The sequence below is a fragment of the Peromyscus maniculatus genome, chromosome 11 (assembly GCF_049852395.1).
Source record: "Peromyscus maniculatus bairdii isolate BWxNUB_F1_BW_parent chromosome 11, HU_Pman_BW_mat_3.1, whole genome shotgun sequence".
Classification (NCBI taxonomy): domain Eukaryota; kingdom Metazoa; phylum Chordata; class Mammalia; order Rodentia; family Cricetidae; genus Peromyscus; species Peromyscus maniculatus.
Genome location: NC_134862.1, coordinates 60,926,926 through 60,946,897, shown reverse-complemented (window position 1 = coordinate 60,946,897; position 19,972 = coordinate 60,926,926). Strand labels below are relative to the sequence as shown.

Genomic DNA, 19,972 nt, shown 5'->3' with positions numbered 1-19,972 from the left:
GGTGTCACCTGAGCGGAGGATAGAAGGTAGAATACACTTGAGGAAAATGTGGTTTTGGACAGAGAATGACATCATCAGGTGCATGGGTGGGATTGTGGATAGCTTATTTATGGTCCAACTCTAATGGAGGAGAATATTCATGGGTTTTAGGGAAAAGTCCAGGAATGGTCAGGATTTCCCAAAATAGGGTAGTTCTTATACAAAGTTTCTAAATATGTCATGAGTCAGCTGCATGATGGGAACAAGCAAGTTAGCAAGGGTAATGATAGGAAGGTGCCATTATAGCAAAGGACAGTAAGCCACCGTCAAAGTCTATATCATGTTGGTAGCATTGGTCATATACCTCTGGATCTCATTAACCATCTAACACCATTCATCTGGCATATTAGTTTCCTCTGCTTATCTAGCCTCCCTCAGCTGGACTTAGAGGGCATACAGAAAGAATGAAGAGGACAGTGTGATCAGATGTTCCAAAGCCTTTTCAGGGGAGTTGGCTTAAGTTTTCTCCTAACACTGACCCTCAGGTGAGCAGCAGACGTGGTAGACTTCTCCCTGACAGGCCACCATGCCATGCTTCGTAGACCCATCACTGTCCCTCCACCCTCTGTAAATGCCCCCCTTAAGACTTAAGGGAATGTACACCAAGTTCAGGGGTGATTATAGAAAAAGACAATATGGAAGCTTTGCTAGAAGGCATCTAGAAGATTGAGCAGCTAAACTAATGAAGAAACTCAAGGCTAAGCATACCTTTTAAGCATGTCAAGATCAATGCTGCTATTTCTGGCCGCATGCTTCTCTAAGGGAAGAAAGGGGAAAAGAGTCATGCTTGCTCTTCATGGCCTAAGCACTCTAAATTTTAATCATGAAGAGCCTTTTCAGCCCAGACCGAGGCTACCACCAGTCTTTACCTAAAGCCTTCTGGAGTGCTTACATAGTGGCACAATGCCAGATTTGATTATTGAGTGTAGGACTGTATAGGAATATAGTGGCAGACTCCATCCACTCTGTAAAACAATTACAGCAGAGCAGACCTGACATTTATATGAACCAGAAAGCCAGAAAGGGAGGGTGCTGTTAAAACAGGGACTTTTCATTTGCTTAGACTTCTGATGGGGAAAATGTGCGAAGGGGGAACTAAATTGGAAAGTAGCTAAATCTCTTTGTAGAGGTACTAAAAAATGGCGCCTCATAAATGTGCACATTTTTATGTTTTTATCTATCGGTTAAAATAAATTTAAGAGTGGCTGGGAGAGAGGGAAATGAAAAAGAGAAATCTTCATTTACCAGTCCAAAACTTAATGCTCTTAAATGTGAACACATACACTCACTGTATGGTCTGTGTTGCATAGATTATCATTTTAATAGTATATTTTTTTACATAAGCATCCACATATGTGTCCTAATAGAAAATATTTGTAATACAGAGAGCCCATAGGCAGATGAATGACGAGTGTTGTGGTGGCCATTGCATGCTCTTTTCCCAACAAAGGCCTCTGTCCTCCTGTGACATCACCACCACCACAGAAGTGGCCATCTGGCTCCATCTCTGGCTGATTTCAGTGTTTTCTACTGTTGAGTCTTTCCTTATGGACCTACAGAGTAGGGAGGATTGACTCTGGAGCTGCAGGGTCATGAAATAAATTAAACCAAGATGATAAGCAAAGACAGACAGGTAGACATAGTTTTACTACCTGCCTGAAACTGGGTGAGATCAGATCCATTCCTCTGTAGCTGAAAGTTTTCCTGTGTCCTGCCTGGTCCACAGCCACTCAGACTCAAATAAACACACAGAGGCTTATATTATTGTTAAACTATGGCCATGGCAGGCTTCTTGCTAGCTAGCTCTTATATCTTAAATTAACCCATTTCTATAAATCTACACTTTGCCACGCGGCTTGTGGGTTACCGGTGCTTTGCATCTTGTTTTTCCTGGCGGCGGCTAGAAGCGTCTCCTCAGCTCTCTTTCTCCTTCCTCTCTCTCTCTTTAGAATGTCCTGCCTAACCTTATTCTGCCTCACCATTGGCCAAACAGTTTTATTTATCAACCAATCAGAGCAACACATATTCACAGCATTAGAATGGTATCACCCATCATTCCTCTGAAGTAAATCCAATACATTCCTTACTGGCTTGAAGGGAATCAAATGGACTTTCTGGCACTTGTGTCTGAAGGAGTCCTCGGTGATGGGGAACATTCTCAAGCACACTGGCCTCTCAGCATCTCCTGCCTCCACTCCTTCCCTCCAGTCTCCCCACTCACACCTGCCACTGGATTGCCCTAGAGAACTGAAATCTTTCCTCACTCCACAATCTAGTATCCTCTCTGCTGTCAGGCTCACCCTATACTGTCTGTCAAAAGACCACAGGATTACTATAGCCCACTCCTCAGGAGACAGCCTGCCTCTGCTTCTCACACTCAACTGTGACGTTTCTAGAACTTATGTCTAGTCATGTGACTGCCCTGCTTAAAACTCCGCCGGATTCTCCATTTATGTCTAGAATAAAATCCAAAATCTCTCATTTCTCTTCCAAGCCTGGAGGAATATGGCAGAAGTTCAGTTCGTATTTCCTTCCATCCCACCCTGAGCACCACACTAGCTGTGAACAAGGATGACAGGGGCTAGAGTAGACAGTTGAATTCCTAAGACCATTGGTCTTACTGATGAAGATCACAGTGAATGGGATTCCCACTCCTAGGTGTTTTGTTTTGTTTTGTTTGGTAGTTGGGAAGAAAAAGAAGCAATGGAGAAGCTGGCGTGATCTGGTGTGCTTTTCATACATTTTTTTCTAGAAGGCATGAACTACAGATCTTGTGTCCAGATTGTGTGTAGTGTCATTTACCAATGCTAGCCACTGTGGTTACCTCCCTAAGAACTTAAGCCTGTTCTGAATCCTGAATGGCATTTTTGATCCAGTTTAAAATTTTCAATAATGTGTTTCTCTATTTCTATAAAATTTTTACATTTTAATATACATAATGGTATTTGTTATGCATCAGACTGTTCAGAAAAGAAGAATTCTGTCATTAACATTAGGTAGTACATGATTGAGAATATGTACATTTAGAAAAACTAGAAGCATGGTAGTTATTGAGCTATCTGGAAATAATTCAGTTCTCCTGATAAATGTGTAGTAGTAAGATTGTGTCTTCTCTCTTTCTCATACACACACACACACACACACACACACACACACACACCACTTTTTTTTTTTTTTTTAAGACAGGTCTCACTTTATAGCCCTGGCTGGCCTGGATCTCACTGTCTGGTCTCCTGCTGTCTCTGCTTTTGACTTATATGTTCTGTAACATATGGCCAAGTAAATATGAGGATTTAACCCTTGTTGACCTCCAGCCATGATGAGTTTGAAGGTTAGATTGATACGGGGGCTCAGTTAGCCTGAGTATCTGCCTTCTGCACCCTGCACCGGAGAAGTAGCATGCACTGGAAGTAAACTTTCATTCTGTTAAGCTCCTGATACAGGAGGCTGCTTGTTACACAGCACAAGCTACCTTTCCCTAGGTGACAGAAGCATCATGGGCAAACATTGAATATAGTTCCAAAGTGGGGGGCACCCTGTGTGTGTATGCCTTGAAAAACCCAGAGAAGCATCATCTCTTTAAAATGTCCTTAACTTAGAACTGTCAGCAGGATTTGGTGACACTGTAGCTTGTATCTTTTAATTACCAACATCTTGACTTAATGACTTTGTTCTAAATTTGTTGATACACAATTAAATCTGTTCCGAGCTGTTTCCTGTGGCTGTTTAACTTACAGGATTATTTTAAATGTTTCCGGTCTGCCTTACTGAGCAACTGCATAAAAAGCATTAGGTGCTCTGAAGTTGGCCTGGCCCTTTCACATTGCTGTGCTGTAAAATGAAATGCAGGACAGGATTTTCATTTACGGGGAAAGAATTCCTCCAAAGCTGAGACTTCACATTTCAACCTCGTCACCGGTAAATGACTTTAACAAAATACTGTTTAAATTGAGAAATCTCTGTACCTAAGTAATGATAATGGACAGACATTTTGGGCTTTGTGTAGTTGTTCCGATGCTGGCTGGCTGAGTTTAATAGCTGTGGCTGATGGAGTGGACATCCCCACAGGTAAACATGCACTAATTCTGGGGAAGTAAATGAGGTTCAGCTGATCATAATCATGCAGAAGACAAGCTATTTAAAATAGATGGCATCCTTTATCATCTTGATATCATGTGAGAAATAAAATAGCCAATGTCAGATGAGATGGTGTTCAAGGTGTTTACTTTCTATGAAATACATCCCTCTGAGGTGAAATGATTATTTTGTATCTGAATATGGCCCTATTTTTCAAATGTGCAGGTGTGCCCTAAAACTTCTTGGTTATAGAATTTTGGCAAAGTGGGTTTTTCCCCCTAGTTTCCAAGAATGGAAATGAAGTGAAAAGAAATGGTTCAGATATGGAGGGAGAAAAAGACAGACAGTGACAGACAGACAGACAGACAGACAGAGGTGGGGCAAACCCTTCGGGCCTTCTTATTCAGTGTCATTTCTCCGTACAGGACACTGGCAGTCCCAGGAGCTGATACTGAACTCAGATCTCACGTTCTGACCCTTGGGATTTCTAAGTAAGGGAGAACTCCCCGATGCTGGGCGGGAGAGAACACGAGGGCTTCTCGCTATGCTTTAGGCCCAACTAGAAAAGAGACCCTCACAGCTACTGCTGTCAGCCCAGTATGAGACCAAGAGGGGAGGGGAGAAGAGATGTCCCATTCTTCTGCACCCCAGCCCAGAGCAGGGTGATTTCCGTCGGCATCCTGAACAGGTGCTGCCCCTGTGGGCACCTAGGAGGTGAGGATAGAGAGAATCTTTTAAGAAAACCATCAGCTCCCCTCTGGGCGTTGCCAAGGGGGTAGGGGAGCTCCTGGCGGCCGCATTAATACCGTTGCTGTGGCTGTCTTCAGCAACTGAGAAGGGAATGATAAGTTTACTCTGACATAGGCATGCTCTGCTCCTAAAGAAAGAAATTATTCCAAGCAAAGGAAAACTTCGTTGTTTAAATAAGCTTGTCACTGCCTGACAGTGGTTTGCAAGCATTTTTGGAAAATGGATGTTTCTTCCAGCCTATGGAGCCACTGAGCATAAAGGCTGAAGGGGTGGCTGCCCTGGCAGGTCTCTGTGAGAACCCTGAGGTGTCATCTGCGCTGAACCCCAGGAACTGCTCTGTGAAGGGCAAATGGGGAAATCCGAGATGGAGGCATCTTGTCCCCGAAATGAAATGCTCTGATTTGTTAAAGAGTCGCCGAGGACTTCTTTTTCAGTTACAGCTACCTTGGCCTCTGCAGAGACTTTATTCAGGGTGTCCTGAGTAGGTCCGGAGTCTATGTCCTAGCAAGCTTCCCAGAGGGTTCGAATACCGGTGTGGGGAGAGCGAGACCCGTGGCTTCTGCTCAGTCCATGTTGTCCCCAGCTCGTTTGGTTAGGATCCTTGTATAAGGGTGAAGTAGCATTGAAATGGGGCTTTGTCTTGAAGAGAAACAGCATCCTGGCGGTCTCTCCCTCCTCCCCACAATGTCAGTGCTGGAGCAGGCGCCTTGTGGCTCTCAGCCCCCTGTCGGTGACCCGTCCAGCTGTGACCATGGGTCTCCACCACTCCCACCAACTCTTCCAGCCCTTTTGGTTTCCTGCCCCACCCCCCTTTTTAAAAAAGGCCAATCATTTCACATCTCTCCTCACTCCAACAAACAAATCCTAAGATACAAGTTAATTATGTTTGTAAACAAATATAAAACTGGCTTTCTTTGATAAATGTAGGCAACCAGTAAGTATATAGGAAAAAAAAATAAGAACAAATCCTTAAAAGTCAAATTTTAATAATAAAGTCCCCAGTGAGATACCACTACATGGCCACTGAAATAGCAGCATTGAGAAACTTCCAGGTGTTAATGGTGGAATGTGGAGAAACTGGACCCATCATGCATTGCAGGTGGGAATGTAAAATCATGCAGCCACTTTATAGTGTGTTCATGTTTTCAATAGAGAAACAAAACTTACTGTACAGCCCAACAGTTGCACTACCAGGAATCTGCCCAGGAGAAATAAAGACACACTTGTACACACAAGCTCACATGTGGATGCTGGTGGCATTATTCTTCATAATAGCCACAAATGAAAAACAATCTAAATTGTCCATTAGGTGATGGCTAGGTGAGCAAAACGTGGTATAGTCATACACTGGAATGTTCTTTTACATTGAAAAATGAAGTTCTGATATATGCTGCATGTGAACAAACCTTAAAAATATACTCAGTGAAAATGCTGAAACAAAAAGCCCCACCTTGTGTGATTCCATCTATATGAATCTAGAAAATGTAGGTTTGGAGACAGCAGAGCATTGGTTGTCAGGATCTACAATCCAATTGACTACAAATGGTTTTAAGGAGCCTGGAAGTGTTCAAACTGGCCTGTGGTAATGTGTATACTCAATTACAGTTATACTAGGGAAGTTTTATGGAATGTGACTTTACCCCATGAGGCTGATAATCTTCTTTACACAGCGTGCACCATAATCAGTGCAGTAAGCTCCTTTTCTGTGTGGTCCAAGGGTGGTCTTGGTCTGCACAACCCTTGAGTCCCCAGGAGCAAAGAGATGAGACTGCCTGATCTTGGACTTTTACTCCCCAAACTGAGCTAGAATAAGCCTCGTTTTCTTTTGTAACAAATTACCGAGCTTCCGGTATTTCATCATAGCAACAGAAAACAAAGATACAGTAGTCAGCCTGTCCTGGCCATCCCATCATGACTCAGAGTAGAAAACTAATTTCCATTTTCACTTAAGATTGCCCTCAATGAAGCAATATAAATTAAATTTCATTGCATCTTGTGCTTGGAGGCATATCTTTTTGACAGCCTTGCAAGGCAGTAAGAGATGTGCATAAAGCATTTCCCTTGCCTACCCAAGGACTCTGTCTTCCTGAAGAAAAGCACTTGCGCAGTTGATAGCGTGGTTAGCTGAATTAGCAGTCCTTTCTTTCAATGGGGTAGCATAGCTCCTTTAGAACAAAGATCCTGGATGCTCCAACCTGGGAGTTTGGCACATCATTTCCTAAAAAAAAAAAAGAATGAGGAGAGATTGTCACTTCAAGGAAAGTCATTGGCAGGGATTTGTTTTTGGTTCTGCCAGTGATAAAATTCAAACCTTAACCAAAACCTGTAATGTTGGAAAGCTTTGTGTCTACAATTATGAACGTGACAACAGTCAAGAGATTTCTGGTGGTATGGGTGGAGGGTTCAACAAATGCATTTTTTTAAATAGGGTGAATGAAATGTCAAATTTTGGAGAATATAGATAGAAGTGTTAGTCCTAAACTTTTGAGAACTGTGACCTAGTAACTAATAGTATGAACTCTAGAGTCTGGCTACCTGGGTTCAGATCCCAATATCAACACCCATTACCTATATAACCTCAGTTAAGTTCTTCATCTCTCAATGCTTCAGATTGCTGATCTGTAAAATGGGAATTGAGTGACTAGACCTGATGGTGTACACAGCATGGTAAAGCTAAGGAATGAGGCTCGAGACTGCAAGACCATCACTGTCGGGGGGGCGGGGGGGGGGGGGGGAGAAAATGGTACCTAACTCAGATGATGTAGGTGTGAAAATGAGTTAATGTATGTAAATATTTATGAACACTAAGTCAGTCAATATACATAAATTAAATAATATACTGTCTTAAGTAATCAATAAGTTGTTACTGTCGGTCTTGATGAATTATAATTTGTAAAATAAAGACATAAGTGCATAGTAGAAAGTTTTGCCATTGAGTCTCTGTCATATAGGAGTTTGTTCTTAACAAGTATGAATAATAGATTTGAAGAGGTAATATAAATAGGTTACAGTTATGTGACATTTCAGTTCCCTGCCTCTGTGGTGTTTGTTGGAAATTATGGAATTTGGGAGATTATGTGACCAGAGGGGCAGATCATACCTGCCCACTCTCAGTGTCTAAGAAAATGTCTAGCTTCCAGGAGAAAGCTGACCAACTTGGGAGAAACCTGTGTGCTCCACCCTGCCGGGAGGCTTCCTGTAAGCTGTTTTCTTCTCTAAGATGTACAGAGAGGCGAGTCCTTCGCTTGCCCTGTTCGGGTGCTCTGCTGCCTTGTGCGGAACACCGTGCGTGATGCTTGAGGCCCTTGTCAGGCAGCGCAGTCCCAATGGGAAACAGTGGCCATTGGGCCTGGGCTGCTGGAGCTGCTGTGGTAGTGGGCTGATTCTCCCACCTGCTTTGTGAAAGGTCGAGTAACTCTCTGTTGTTCCCTGTCTACCCCAGCAGAGCGAACAGTCTACCGTCCCCAGCAGAGCGAACAGTCTACCGTCCGTACTTCTTTCTAAGTGTATTTTGTTTATTGTTGGGGAGCATGGCCAATGCAGCATGCATGTGGAGAGAGCTATTGGAGTTAGTCCTCTCCCTGCCCCATGGGCTCTGGGGTGCACCTCAAGGCATCAGGCCTGTGGAATCAGTACTTTCACTCACTGAACCGTCTCACCGGCCGTATTTTATACTTCTTAAATGCTCATGAATACATTGTTTTGGTATAAAGAAGGTAAGGTAGCCTGTAGGAGAATGGTAATTGTTTTCCTTTCCTAGAACATGAAATTACCATATTTTTGGAGTGCTGATATTATGCAGACGCACTCGTGTTTGATAGTAAATAACCAGCCAGGGCATGTAAAAGTTGCTGGAATTTCACTGCCTCAAATGGTGTCGACTCTCTTCAGAGAAACAGGGACACGAAAGAGTCCATTTGGGGTCCGTCTGTTTCGTGGCATCCAGGCTACTCTGTATGTACTGAAGCTGGGAAGCTCGTCCACTGTGGTATTTAAATTAAATGGTGGTCTCTTCAGTTTGGGCCACAATTCAGGTTCCTCAAGGATGAACAGCCTCCTGTTTATGAATGTTCTTTCTTCCCACTTTAAGGGTATGTTCTTGAAGCTACGCATAAAGACCTTGTGTAGGTCTCTAACAGCATGAGATGGTAGTCCTTTTGAGATAGTACATTTTCTAATAGGCCAGCACTTTAACACCTGAATATTTTTTTCCCATGCGGCTGCTGTGCTGGAAATACAAAATCTTGTCACACTACAAGCCAAAGACTTTCATTAATCCAGTAGACTCTAGTCCCCAAAGTTTACTGTGAAGTGGAACTATTGGTCATTTGTAGCCAGGCCCTTGTCCTTGTCCCAGCGAGGGCCTTATTCACACTCGGTGTCTTAGCGTCTATACTGCAGCCAGTTCACCTGGACAGGCAGACAGTGCCTGCAATTGTCCTGCCCCTCCCCCCCCCCCCCCCCCCCCCCCCGTGACACTGGGGACCTTTTGTCCAGTCTCTCACTACTACAAATGGGTATTTAACCGCCAGCCGCATGCTGTTCTACACACAGTGGTACCTGTTTGAAAGCCTACTCTTTTCATTACAGAACTTCCTGTTCCAGTGTCTGGCAGGTTCTGCTTGTATTGTATAACATCTTTGCAAGGACCTTTGTGTTTGTGATGTTTCCAGCTTCAGTAGAGGGGCTCCAGCAGATCAGAGAAGTTCAGGATGAAATTGCTCGCTATCACCTAATCACGGGTTCTCATCTTGTCTTTTACATATGTGCTTGCATTTCAGGAAAAAAGTGCCAGCTCAAATGCAAGGCTTAAAACTAATAAAGAAATCCCTGGATTGGTCCATCAACCCAGAGCAAAGTAAGTTCTGCCTTCTGTTTTCCTTGTGTTGTCCTTAAAACTCCATTTTTGCCCACCAGGTAATCAAGGTTTATTATCAAGCTTTAGTAATTGAGAGGGTAAACAAAACATACTCTCAGAACATCCTCAGTGCATATTCCAAGCTGACACTGTCAGGCCATTTAGTAAAATAAGTAAGAGGGATAGCTTTATGGCTCTGAGATGGGGAGATCTTCATTAAGATATAAAACATATATATCTTAAGGAAATTTGCTAATTGATGGCTGCATTAAAATTATGACTATATCTTCATTAGAAAATACTTAAAATTATGAACATATCTTCATTAGAATACACTGTAAGACAGTAGAGGTAGCAAAAGAGAGAATGATGTATAAATGACAGTGTGGATTTTCTAGAATATAGAAAATAATTCTACAAATAAAACTGCAAAATCTAGAGACTAGGCTAACACATGAACAGCCATTTGGCTGAAGAGGAAACCTGATTGGCTGGTCTGTTTGAAAATCAAGTTATTTCATTCCATCAGATTCTCAAAAATGTCTAAATCTGACAACGCAGAAGTTGGTCAGACTATGAATACCAGATCCCCTGGATCCCCTGTAACCCCCTGCTGGTGGGTTACACAGCAGGGTAACTGGGGGGTGGGGGGTGCAGTTTTGCTATCTAGGAAAGTTGAAGCTAAGCAAACTTTACCCTCCAGCAACTCCAGGGGCAGGTGTGTGCCCTTGAGAAACAGTTCACATCTGTGCTGGGAGACATTGGAAACTTCATTAACAGCAGTTTAGATAAGCTTTTAGAAGTAAAACCCAGTGTCCGTCGGTAATATAATGGGTAACAGTGCTGTGGCGTGTTCTTCTGATGGGAATGCTCCATGTCAGTCAGTGAAAATAAATGAGGTAGGGACATGTTACACACACCAGGGCGGGGCATTCTCAGAACAGTAAGTAGGAGGATGGTCCTTTAAAATCAAAGACATAAATAAGCAATATCTCGCGTATAAGTGTGTGGCAAAAATAACAAAGACAAGCCAAGAAGTAGAAAAGTATTAAAAATGGTAGCTCCTGACTGGGTGAGACACGGCTGGACCCAGAGGCTCTCTCTCTCCTAATCTGAGTGGTAATTACATCATTTTAAGAGATCTTTAACTTGAAAATTTATGTTGTATCTAATACGTCTCCTTGTAGCGTGGGTACTTGAAGACATTTTGATACTATCATGGCTTCCAACAGATGAACACTCATTAATCATTTTAATAAAATAGCTAATATCCTGGGCATGGTGGTCCATGAGTGTAATCCTAGCACTTAGGAGACAGAGGCAGGAGGATTGTCCTGGCCAGTTGGCTTAGTGACTTCCAGGCAAACCACACTACAAAGGAAGAAGCTGTCATAAAAGAAGCAGTAAATAAAATAGTGTGTTGAAAAAAAAAAAACATTGATTCTCTTTCTAGATTGTTCTAGGACCAACTCCATATTGGTGATAAAATTCACTTTGTGACCGTGAGACTATCGTTATATTTCTTAGGAGAGGCTGTTAATCTTTACTGTAGTGCTCTGCTTACGACCGAGTAAATTCCTCGGGATGCAAGCATATTTGGCCTATGTCATCTTCTCCCTGTTCTGACTGTTACATCAAGACCATAGCAGAAGCAGCAGCATATCATTGCTGGGCCTTCCTGGAAAACTGAGATGTAACCAGCTGCTTCATGATCACTGTGATGGCTATTCTTGGTTGTTAATGTAACTACATCTGGAATTAACTAAAACCCAAATGACTGGACACACCTGTGAGGGCTTTTTTCTTGATTAAATCATTGGAAGTATAAAGACCCACTTCTAATCTGGATCTTTGAGCTGGGAATACCCACCTCTAATCTGGGCCATGCCTTCTGCTGGAAGCCTACATAAAGGACGTAGGAGAAGAAAGCTTTGGGTCTCTGTCTGCTTGGCTCTCAACCTTGCTAGCAAGTCCATTCCTTCACTGATATTAGAGCCTACATTGTTGGATTCCAGTGTATACTGAAGACCAGCAGAGACATCCAGCCTTGTGGAGTGAACAACTACTGGATTCTTGGACTTTCCGTTCATAGGCAGCCATTGTTGAATTAGCTGGACCACAGCCCATAAGCCATTCTAACAAATCCCCTTTAGATAGATAGATGATAGATAGATAGATAGATAGATAGATAGATAGATAGATAGATAGATAGATAGATAGACAGACACTCATTTTATAAGTTCTGTTCCTTAGAGAACCCTTACTAATACAATCACTTTATCCCAACCCAGTGTCTGTGAGTTGCTAGGGCCTAGGCCCATGTGGTGGCAATTAAGAATCCTCAACATGTGGGGAAAGGACTAAGAGATTCAATGCTCACTTCAAAGAAAAATGAACACTTACAAATCCACTTAAGGGACTGGAGAGATGGCTCAGCCATTAACAGCACTGGCTGCTCTTCCAGAGGACCTGGGTTCTGTTTTCAGCACCCACATGGCAGCTCACAACTATCTGTAACTCCAGCTCCAGGGGATATGACACCTGCACACCAGTGCACATAAAATAAAGTTAAATAATTTTTTTAATTAAAAATAAATTCATAAATCCACTTAAGGTTGACTGTGTCAGAGTAATGGTGCAGCTGATTGTCTCCCACTTAGGCCCATGCTGCTGACCACTAGTCCCTCCCCAGGCAGCCTCTCTGATCCTAGTCACTGCTGTGCACTTTGTCTGTCTTTGGAAACCACAAGACACCTGATAACACAGCCAATCACCTTTCCATGCAAGCACCCTGAAATGGGCTATTCTTTTAAAAAGCATCCCTTAGTTCTGAGTTTTAGGAGATGACTGCGTAGATACTACTCCATGCTGCTAGAGCAGTAGCTCTCAACCTATGGGTTGTGACCCCTTTGGGGTCAGATGACCCTTTCACAGGGATCACCCAAGACCATCAAAAAACAGGTAATTACATTACGATTCATAACAATAGCAAAAATACAGTTCCAATGTAGCAACAAAAATAATTTTATGGTTGGGGGTCACCACAACATGAAGAACTATATTAAAAGGTCACAGCATTAGGAAGGTTGAGAACCACTTTGCTAGAGAGAACACTTTATTTAACCTTGACATCTGGAAGCTACTCAGCCTGCAGAGAAAGACCGGACTACAGCTTTTAGAGATGTATAAAAAATAAACTCATATGCTTACTCTAAAAAGAGCATTTTCTATACAGCAGTGTGTTTGTGTGTGTGTGTAAGAAAGACAGAGAGACAGACAGAGACAGAGATGGGAATCTTGTGAACTGAAAAGACAAATGCCCTTAACTGGGGCCCTGTAAATGAAATACAGGATGTTTACACAGTGAAAGATTGGTCAGCCGTTTAGCCAAGTGCTCAGTGGCAGTGCACAATGCTGCATGGACCCTGGCAATTTGATATCAACCCTACATTAGTTACATAGAGCACATTGCGCTCTATAAGTTTTAAAAATGCAACCACAATAGATAACTGTTTATTTTAGCACATTCAGAGATTTAGTATTCAAAGGTAATCCAAGATAAAAGACAGCGATAGTTTCCCTGGGGCAGAGGGACACACCTGGGAACTGCCCTTGGGTCAGCTGTAGCTTGTAATCGAGGTTCTAGTAATTAGTTTTGGTTTGAGTTTCACGGCTACTTATATTGGTTTTGTTTGTTATTTCAAGCAAAACAATTAAACAGATAAAAGTAGCTGTGTATGAACTACCACTGGGAATGTGCCCGAAAGATTAGAATGAATCTTCTGCCCCAAAGTTCAGTTGGAAGAAAACACTGAGCAGGCTAAGATGAAGAGGAACCCAGTTGGTCGTGGAATTCTGGGTGTGCAGGTGTCGAGGCAGACCAAGCTTTGCCTCCTCTGTGCACTTGGGTTTCCATCTGGACCTGAGAATTAAATTGTTACGAGATAGATAAACAGGAAAAGCATATTGAGCCCGGGACGCACTGTTGAAAAACAGAGACCCAAAGCTCTTGAAAACCTCAGTGTTGGTAAGTTGAGCAAATAGAGGCAGTGTATTTGGGGAGGGTGCTCTCTGCCTTCAGAGGTGGAACACTAAGAAGGTAAGGTCCTGCCTGCTGTCTCAGGTAAGTTTCTAATGCCGTGGTAAAACAGCACAACCAAAATCAGCTTGGGGAAGAAGAAAGGCTTTGTTTCACCTTACGGCTTGTAGTCCATCACTGAGGGAAATCAGGGCAGGAACTCAAGGCAGGAACCTGGAAGCAGGAATCGATGCAGAAGACATGGAGGACTGTTGCTTACTGGCTTGCTCAGCCTGCTTTCCCGTGCCATGCAGGACCACCTGCCCAGGGATGGCACCCGTGCAAGAAGCTGGGCCCTCCCAAGGCCAATCGCTAATTAAGAAAGTGTCCCCCCGGACCTGCCCACAGGCCAATCCTATGGAGGCATTTTCTCACTTGTGGTTCCCTCTTCGCAAATAATTCTAGCTCGTGTCAAGTTGACAAACAAACAAACAAATAAAAATCCACAGCAACCAGGACACCTCCTCTGTAAATCAGATCTCCATTGCTATGACAGAATCCCAGAGAAGATGCACCTCTGAAGAGCAGGAGGTTAGCTTTGTCGCATAGTCACTTGCTCTGTTGTTTCTTGGCCTCTGGTGAAGGAAAAGCATCATGGCCAGGAGCGTATGATGTAACAAAGCAGCTTACCCCATGTCAGCCAGGAAAGTGGAGGCAGGGAGGCAGAGACGGAGATAACACAAATATGTAAAGGGCCAGAGACAAAACGCATCCTTCGGGAGCCTGCCCCCACTGGCCCGTAAGCCCTGCAGTCTAAGGTTCCCACCATCTCTGAGTAACCCATTAATAACTGTCAGTGAATTCATTAGTGATGAGCTTAATGGTCCAGTTGCCCCCCGGAGACCCTTCCCCTGAACATTGCTGGATTCTAATCCTTCGTGGCATTACCTTTGGGAGGTCATTATCAGATCCAGACCATATTACTGCCTTATATTTTTGTGGCTGACGTTTTCTGTATTTGGAAATTTTATATGTCACTAGAAATGAAAGCCAAATGCCTTTAGTTCTGAAGCCCATTTTGCCCGTCATCCTTCATCAAAAAGCTTTGCACATGAGGCTGAGAAGTAACAGGAAGAAAAGCCGGTGAGGGTGCAGGTTGATCTTCCAGAACCTTGCAGTGCCCACTCAGGTATTCACTGAGCTCCATTAGTTAAAGCAGACACCACTATACAGCTTTTTGTAAAAGTTTAAGTCCAGTGAATAGTAGCCCCACATATTGTGCTGTATAAACTTGTGTACCACGCAGCAGTAGTCCCTTTCTTGTTGTTGGACTTTTTTTCTACTCTTTTGGGGGGCCCGCCACCCAGCTCCCAAATAAATCACACACAGAGGCTTATACCTCATTATAAATGTCTGGCCTTAGCTTGGCTTGTTTTTAGCCAGCTTTCCTTAACTTAAATTACTCCATCTATCTTTTGCCTCTGGGCTTTTCCTTTTCTATTCCTGTATACCTGTGTTTATTACTCCATGGCTTGCTGTATAGCTGGGTGGCTGGCCCCTGATGTTTTCCTCCTTCCTCTCGTTCATCCCAGATTTTTCCTTCTGCCTGCCAGCCCTACCTATTTCTCTCTGCTGCCTTACTATTGGCTGTTCAGCTCTTTATTAGATCATCAAATGTTTTATACAGGCACAGTAACACAGCTTCACAGAGTTAAACAAATGCAACATCTACAGAAGTAACACACCTTAAAATAATATTCTACAACACCTGTCTAATATGTAGAGAGGAAAGATAAGAAAGTTGGTGGCTTTCCCTCTCTCTGCCCAATTCACAGCCATCCAGTTGTGCATCAGGAGAAGAAGATGCCTTGAGTAGGCTTGGTACCCAGGGAGAGACCCATCCTCACAGGGCAATTTGTCCTCCTAAATGCTGGTATCAGTGCTGCTGTGTTGGTACTCATTTCCGTGTGGTAAGGGGAGGGTCCATATATCCAGGCAAGAGTTTGTTTCCTCAGATTCTGTGTTGATGAGATTTCTTTCTTTTTGAAATGAACCCATGGAAGATAGAGTAAGCCTTCTTTCTTCTCTTGCTAATGACAGACAGATAACTAGGACCTCGAGGGAGCATTGGCTCCTCTGGAGAAGTATGACATAGACCCACTGACAGAAGCCGGAGCTTATGTCGTGCATGAGGTTTTGATGGTAACGAGCCCCCTTCCCATTCGCTCGGCTCCACCCACGGCAGGAAGCATACTGTATTGCAAGAGTGAACCTGCCTGGTGTGTAGGCGGGCAGGGAGGCAGCATTTCCCTAACACCGAACCGTGCAAACTAAAAGCACTGAGGCGTTCGTGCTTTTGTCTCCACACACATCTATTGGACACATCAGGATCTCAGGGCTTCAGCATCCTCTCTCAGCCCCGCCTTGTAGGCGTGACCATTACTGAAGCCTCAATGGGGCTTGGAACTTCCAGGTCAAATCTGGAATGGCTACCCACTACATCTCCCCCTTTTGTCTAAATAAGAAGGTTCTAACCTAATACAAGACTATATACAAAGGAATGGTTATCAAATATTGTCCAGGAGTAATGAGGGATAACCTAGATAAGATGAAACTACAATCACTGCGAACAATATCAAGCAAGAAGCACATACTAAAATCCAGAGAAGTCTAGAGCGTGGGTAAATGGCATGTTACAAAGATCATTCTAAAAGGTGTCCTGTCCTAAAGAACCTGAATCTAATACTTAATATGTTCTATCTAAGATGATATATATATGTATATATATATACATATATATATGTATACATATATATATGTTGTAAGTATAGCTGCTAGTCTTCAATCTCATCAAAGACCTGAGAAGGAATATAATGGTACCTGAGAAATGGAAGATGGAATGGCTACCCACTACACACATCCTTAGGCCAGTGACCTTGACAGACCTCAGTCTCAAGTTCTTGACGCAGAACTCATAATAAGGTGATTGCGACCACAGAGATGGCAGCCACACTTGCAGAGAGGTAAGATACCCTCGCTGGTTCTCCATGTGTATGTGTGACTGCTGACCAGGCACGTCTGTCCTCACATCTGTCCTCACGTCGTAATCATTAAATAAAGCTCTAAATGGGAGTCGACAACAACTGTGTATGGTTAGCAGGAGAGGCTTGCTTACGTATGAAGAGTCGTCTGAGGCCAGGCACCTTACCCACGTGACAAACCACACTGCCTCTGTGAGGGGTCAAGAGTCACATGAATTTAAGTAGCACCCGGTCAGTTGATTAGCAAACGTCCGTTGCCTTGCTGTGGCACGCAAAGTCACATATTGCTAAGAACTGCACCCAGCAGTTTGCACCCGTGACCACCAAAGCCTAAAAAAACGCCATTTTCATGAAGTCTTTTGAGCATTCTTAAGGAGGCGACACAGACGTGTGTCAGTCTCTCTTGTTATCTATATGAAGATACATGCCTGTCTTAAAGTCTTTGTTCCCTGGGACCTACAACTGTGGAGAGCCTGGCCAAGAACAAGAAGAACCAAAGTATGTCCGTGTGGCCAATGTGGGTGCCGGGTGGCCCATGCTCTTCGCCCTCGGGAAGCCTCGGAGTGTCACCCTCCCTGCAGACATAGGTGCAAAGCCTGGCTGTGCTGATCTGCAGCCTGCAGTAAAGTAACATCCGGGACCATGGCAGAGGGAAGACCAATAGCACTCCCACAAGAGACCGCGAGAGAACGGTGTCAAGATCAGGGACAGAGCTAAAGCACCAGGGCGCTTCGTGGACAGCCAGCCCGCCCTGCCCATGCTCGTGGCCCTGAGTGTCACAGTATTGCAGGAGAGTGTGGTGATGTAAGACTCCCGGAATGGCCTCACGTCAGCGAGGGAACCCTAGCGGATATAGCGCGTACAGTAGGACAGGTCTGCCTCCGGAGTAGCTCAGATGAGCAAAACGCTTTGACACTTAAGCAGGGAAAGCCGTGAGGAAGCCGGGAAAACTCAGTGCGCTCGCTGACTTTTTTCTGGTCAAGATTCTGCAGAGCAGAAGACTGTTTGCTCGCTTCCTCCCAGATGCTCGCCCTGCCTTTCAAATCTGCATACCAGAGAGGGTCCAGTTCCCAAATAGAACATTTCCCCTGTTGGCGCGATTTCCGTAAAGGCTGGCAAAATTGAGACGCTATGTGTGAAAGCGCTCTGTCAACTGTGAACCGATTAGTGGCGTCACAGGTGTGCGGTGTTTCTGTTTCATAGCAAGGCCGACGGCGCGTGGCTCACAGATTCCCAGTCGTGGCCTTCCACCCAGAGGAGAGCTGTTCGTGGGAGCCCAGTTCATGGAAAGCCTGAAGGGTTTCAGGACACTTTGTGTCCTCCCGTGGCCTCTAAGGTGTGAGGCGTCATGCTCAGGGCTCTTAGGTGGGCCTCTCCCCACCCTGAGCTTAAAGAAGCCGTTCTAGGCCTGCCCTCCACGCTTGTCCCCAGACACTGCAACCAGTGTGGTTAGTATGTGTGTCTCTCACCCAGGGCCCTTCACCTCCATGGATACCAATGGGTATCATCAGGCTAGAAGGACCACGTTAGCACTGAGGCCCATTCTGCCACAACCTTCCTATCTATGATCCCAGCCCTCTTTGCCTTCTTCTGTGGTAACCCCAACAACAACTAAGCTGGACAAGCATCACATTGGGTGAGGGTGACTCGAAGGCACTTCTTAACTTACCCGGCATTTCAGTGGAATTTCAGTTGCTAACGTTGCAGGAACTGGTCAGGGCCGGGTTCAAGCAATTGTCCCGTCCTCTGCACTTACGTCTTCAGCCCGTACTCTTAGAATCAGCTGGGCCATGTCGACGCTACAGCATCTGTAGGAGCCGAGCTTCAATGTACCGAGAATCATTTTCTCTGTCACACACAGGACTGCCAATGCCACATGTTGCGTGTCTTTACGTTGTTCTTTTAAAATCCCAAATGTGTTTTGGAAGAAAAGAAAATTGGCAGGCTCCACCCAGGAACATCCATCTAAGTGACCCCTACACTTGATGTGGGAGTTATATTCCTTAAGTCCTGAGTGCTCGTAGACTTAGGGGCCGTCTGCAAGATCAGGGCAATGGCGTCTTCTAAAGCAACGTTGGGTTGTTTGGTGGGAAAGTCTGCAGTGAATAACGGCCTGCCTCAGAGCTTGCGGGTTCACTATCACTAACTTGAGAAGGTGAGGTTCAAGGGAGCATTGAAATACGTACTAACTCTTCTTTGTTTTCCAGCATGCACATCTCTGAAAGCCAACAAGAATTCTTCAGAATGCTGGATGAGAAAATTGAAAAGGTAAGATAGCAAATTAAATAAATAAACTACATTGTTTCAAGATAATTCTTACTAATTTTTAAGTTGGAATAATGATACTTTTACCCCTATGTTCTAAAACTTCTGGCAAAGGATTGGACAGGAAGTTAAAACAATAATAAAAAGGAGTTATATATGAAAATGATGTGTTAGACCCCAGAGTCATGGGCTATTCTGGCTCATTCTGGTGAGTCAAATAGATAGAGTCCATTTGACTATTTCCCGTTCCTAGATTCCTGTCCCGGCCAGTGCAGTTTCTAATTTCCTAGTTCCTCATGCCAAAGACAAAGATCAGAAGCAAGGATACTCATGAGAGAGAATACGTGTTTTTCTTCCACTTTTTGTGGGTGTTTTATCTGGACAGCTCTTCCTAAAATCCTGCCTTAATGGTTACACTATTTAATGCAAGATGGAGATGATCTTAAATTCATAAGGATTTCAGAGTAGACCCAGTTTGGAAGTAGAACTATGAAAGAGTAAGTTCATAGTCTTCTATCTCAATGAAAGACTAGCAGTGTCGAGGACATCACAAGAAAACCCACCAAAACAACTAACCTACTCGTAGGAGCTCACGGAATCTGGACCAACAGCCAGGGAGCCTGCATGGAACTGACCTAAGCTCTCTGTATATATGCAACACTTGTGTAGCTTGGTCAATTTGTGGGTCCTAACAGTGGGAGCAGGGGCTTTCCCTAATGCTTTGGCTGGCTGTTGGGAACCTGTTCCTCATACTGGGTCACCTTGCCCAGCCTGAATAGAAGGGGAGGTACTTAGTCCTTCCTCAACTTGATACCCATGGGAGGCCTGGTCCTCTCTAAACAGAAACAGAGGAAGAATGATGGTGGGGGGGGTGGGGGGTGGAGGGGAAGTGGGGGAAGGGAATCGGAGAAGAGGAGGGAGGGG

General features: G+C 44.1%; 1 protein-coding gene across 3 annotated transcripts in view; it reads left to right on the top strand.

Annotated features, from left to right (window-relative positions):
- Positions 1-19,972, top strand: part of C11H1orf21 (chromosome 11 C1orf21 homolog) — a 202,202-nt gene that overhangs the window by 162,611 nt on the left and 19,619 nt on the right. For all 3 annotated transcript variants that reach the window (XM_076547612.1, XM_076547613.1, XM_042258305.2), the window contains exons 5-6: positions 9,648-9,724; positions 18,991-19,051. In XM_076547612.1, coding sequence (XP_076403727.1) covers positions 9,648-9,724; positions 18,991-19,051 — 138 coding nt within the window. The remainder of the gene's footprint in view (positions 1-9,647; positions 9,725-18,990; positions 19,052-19,972) is intronic.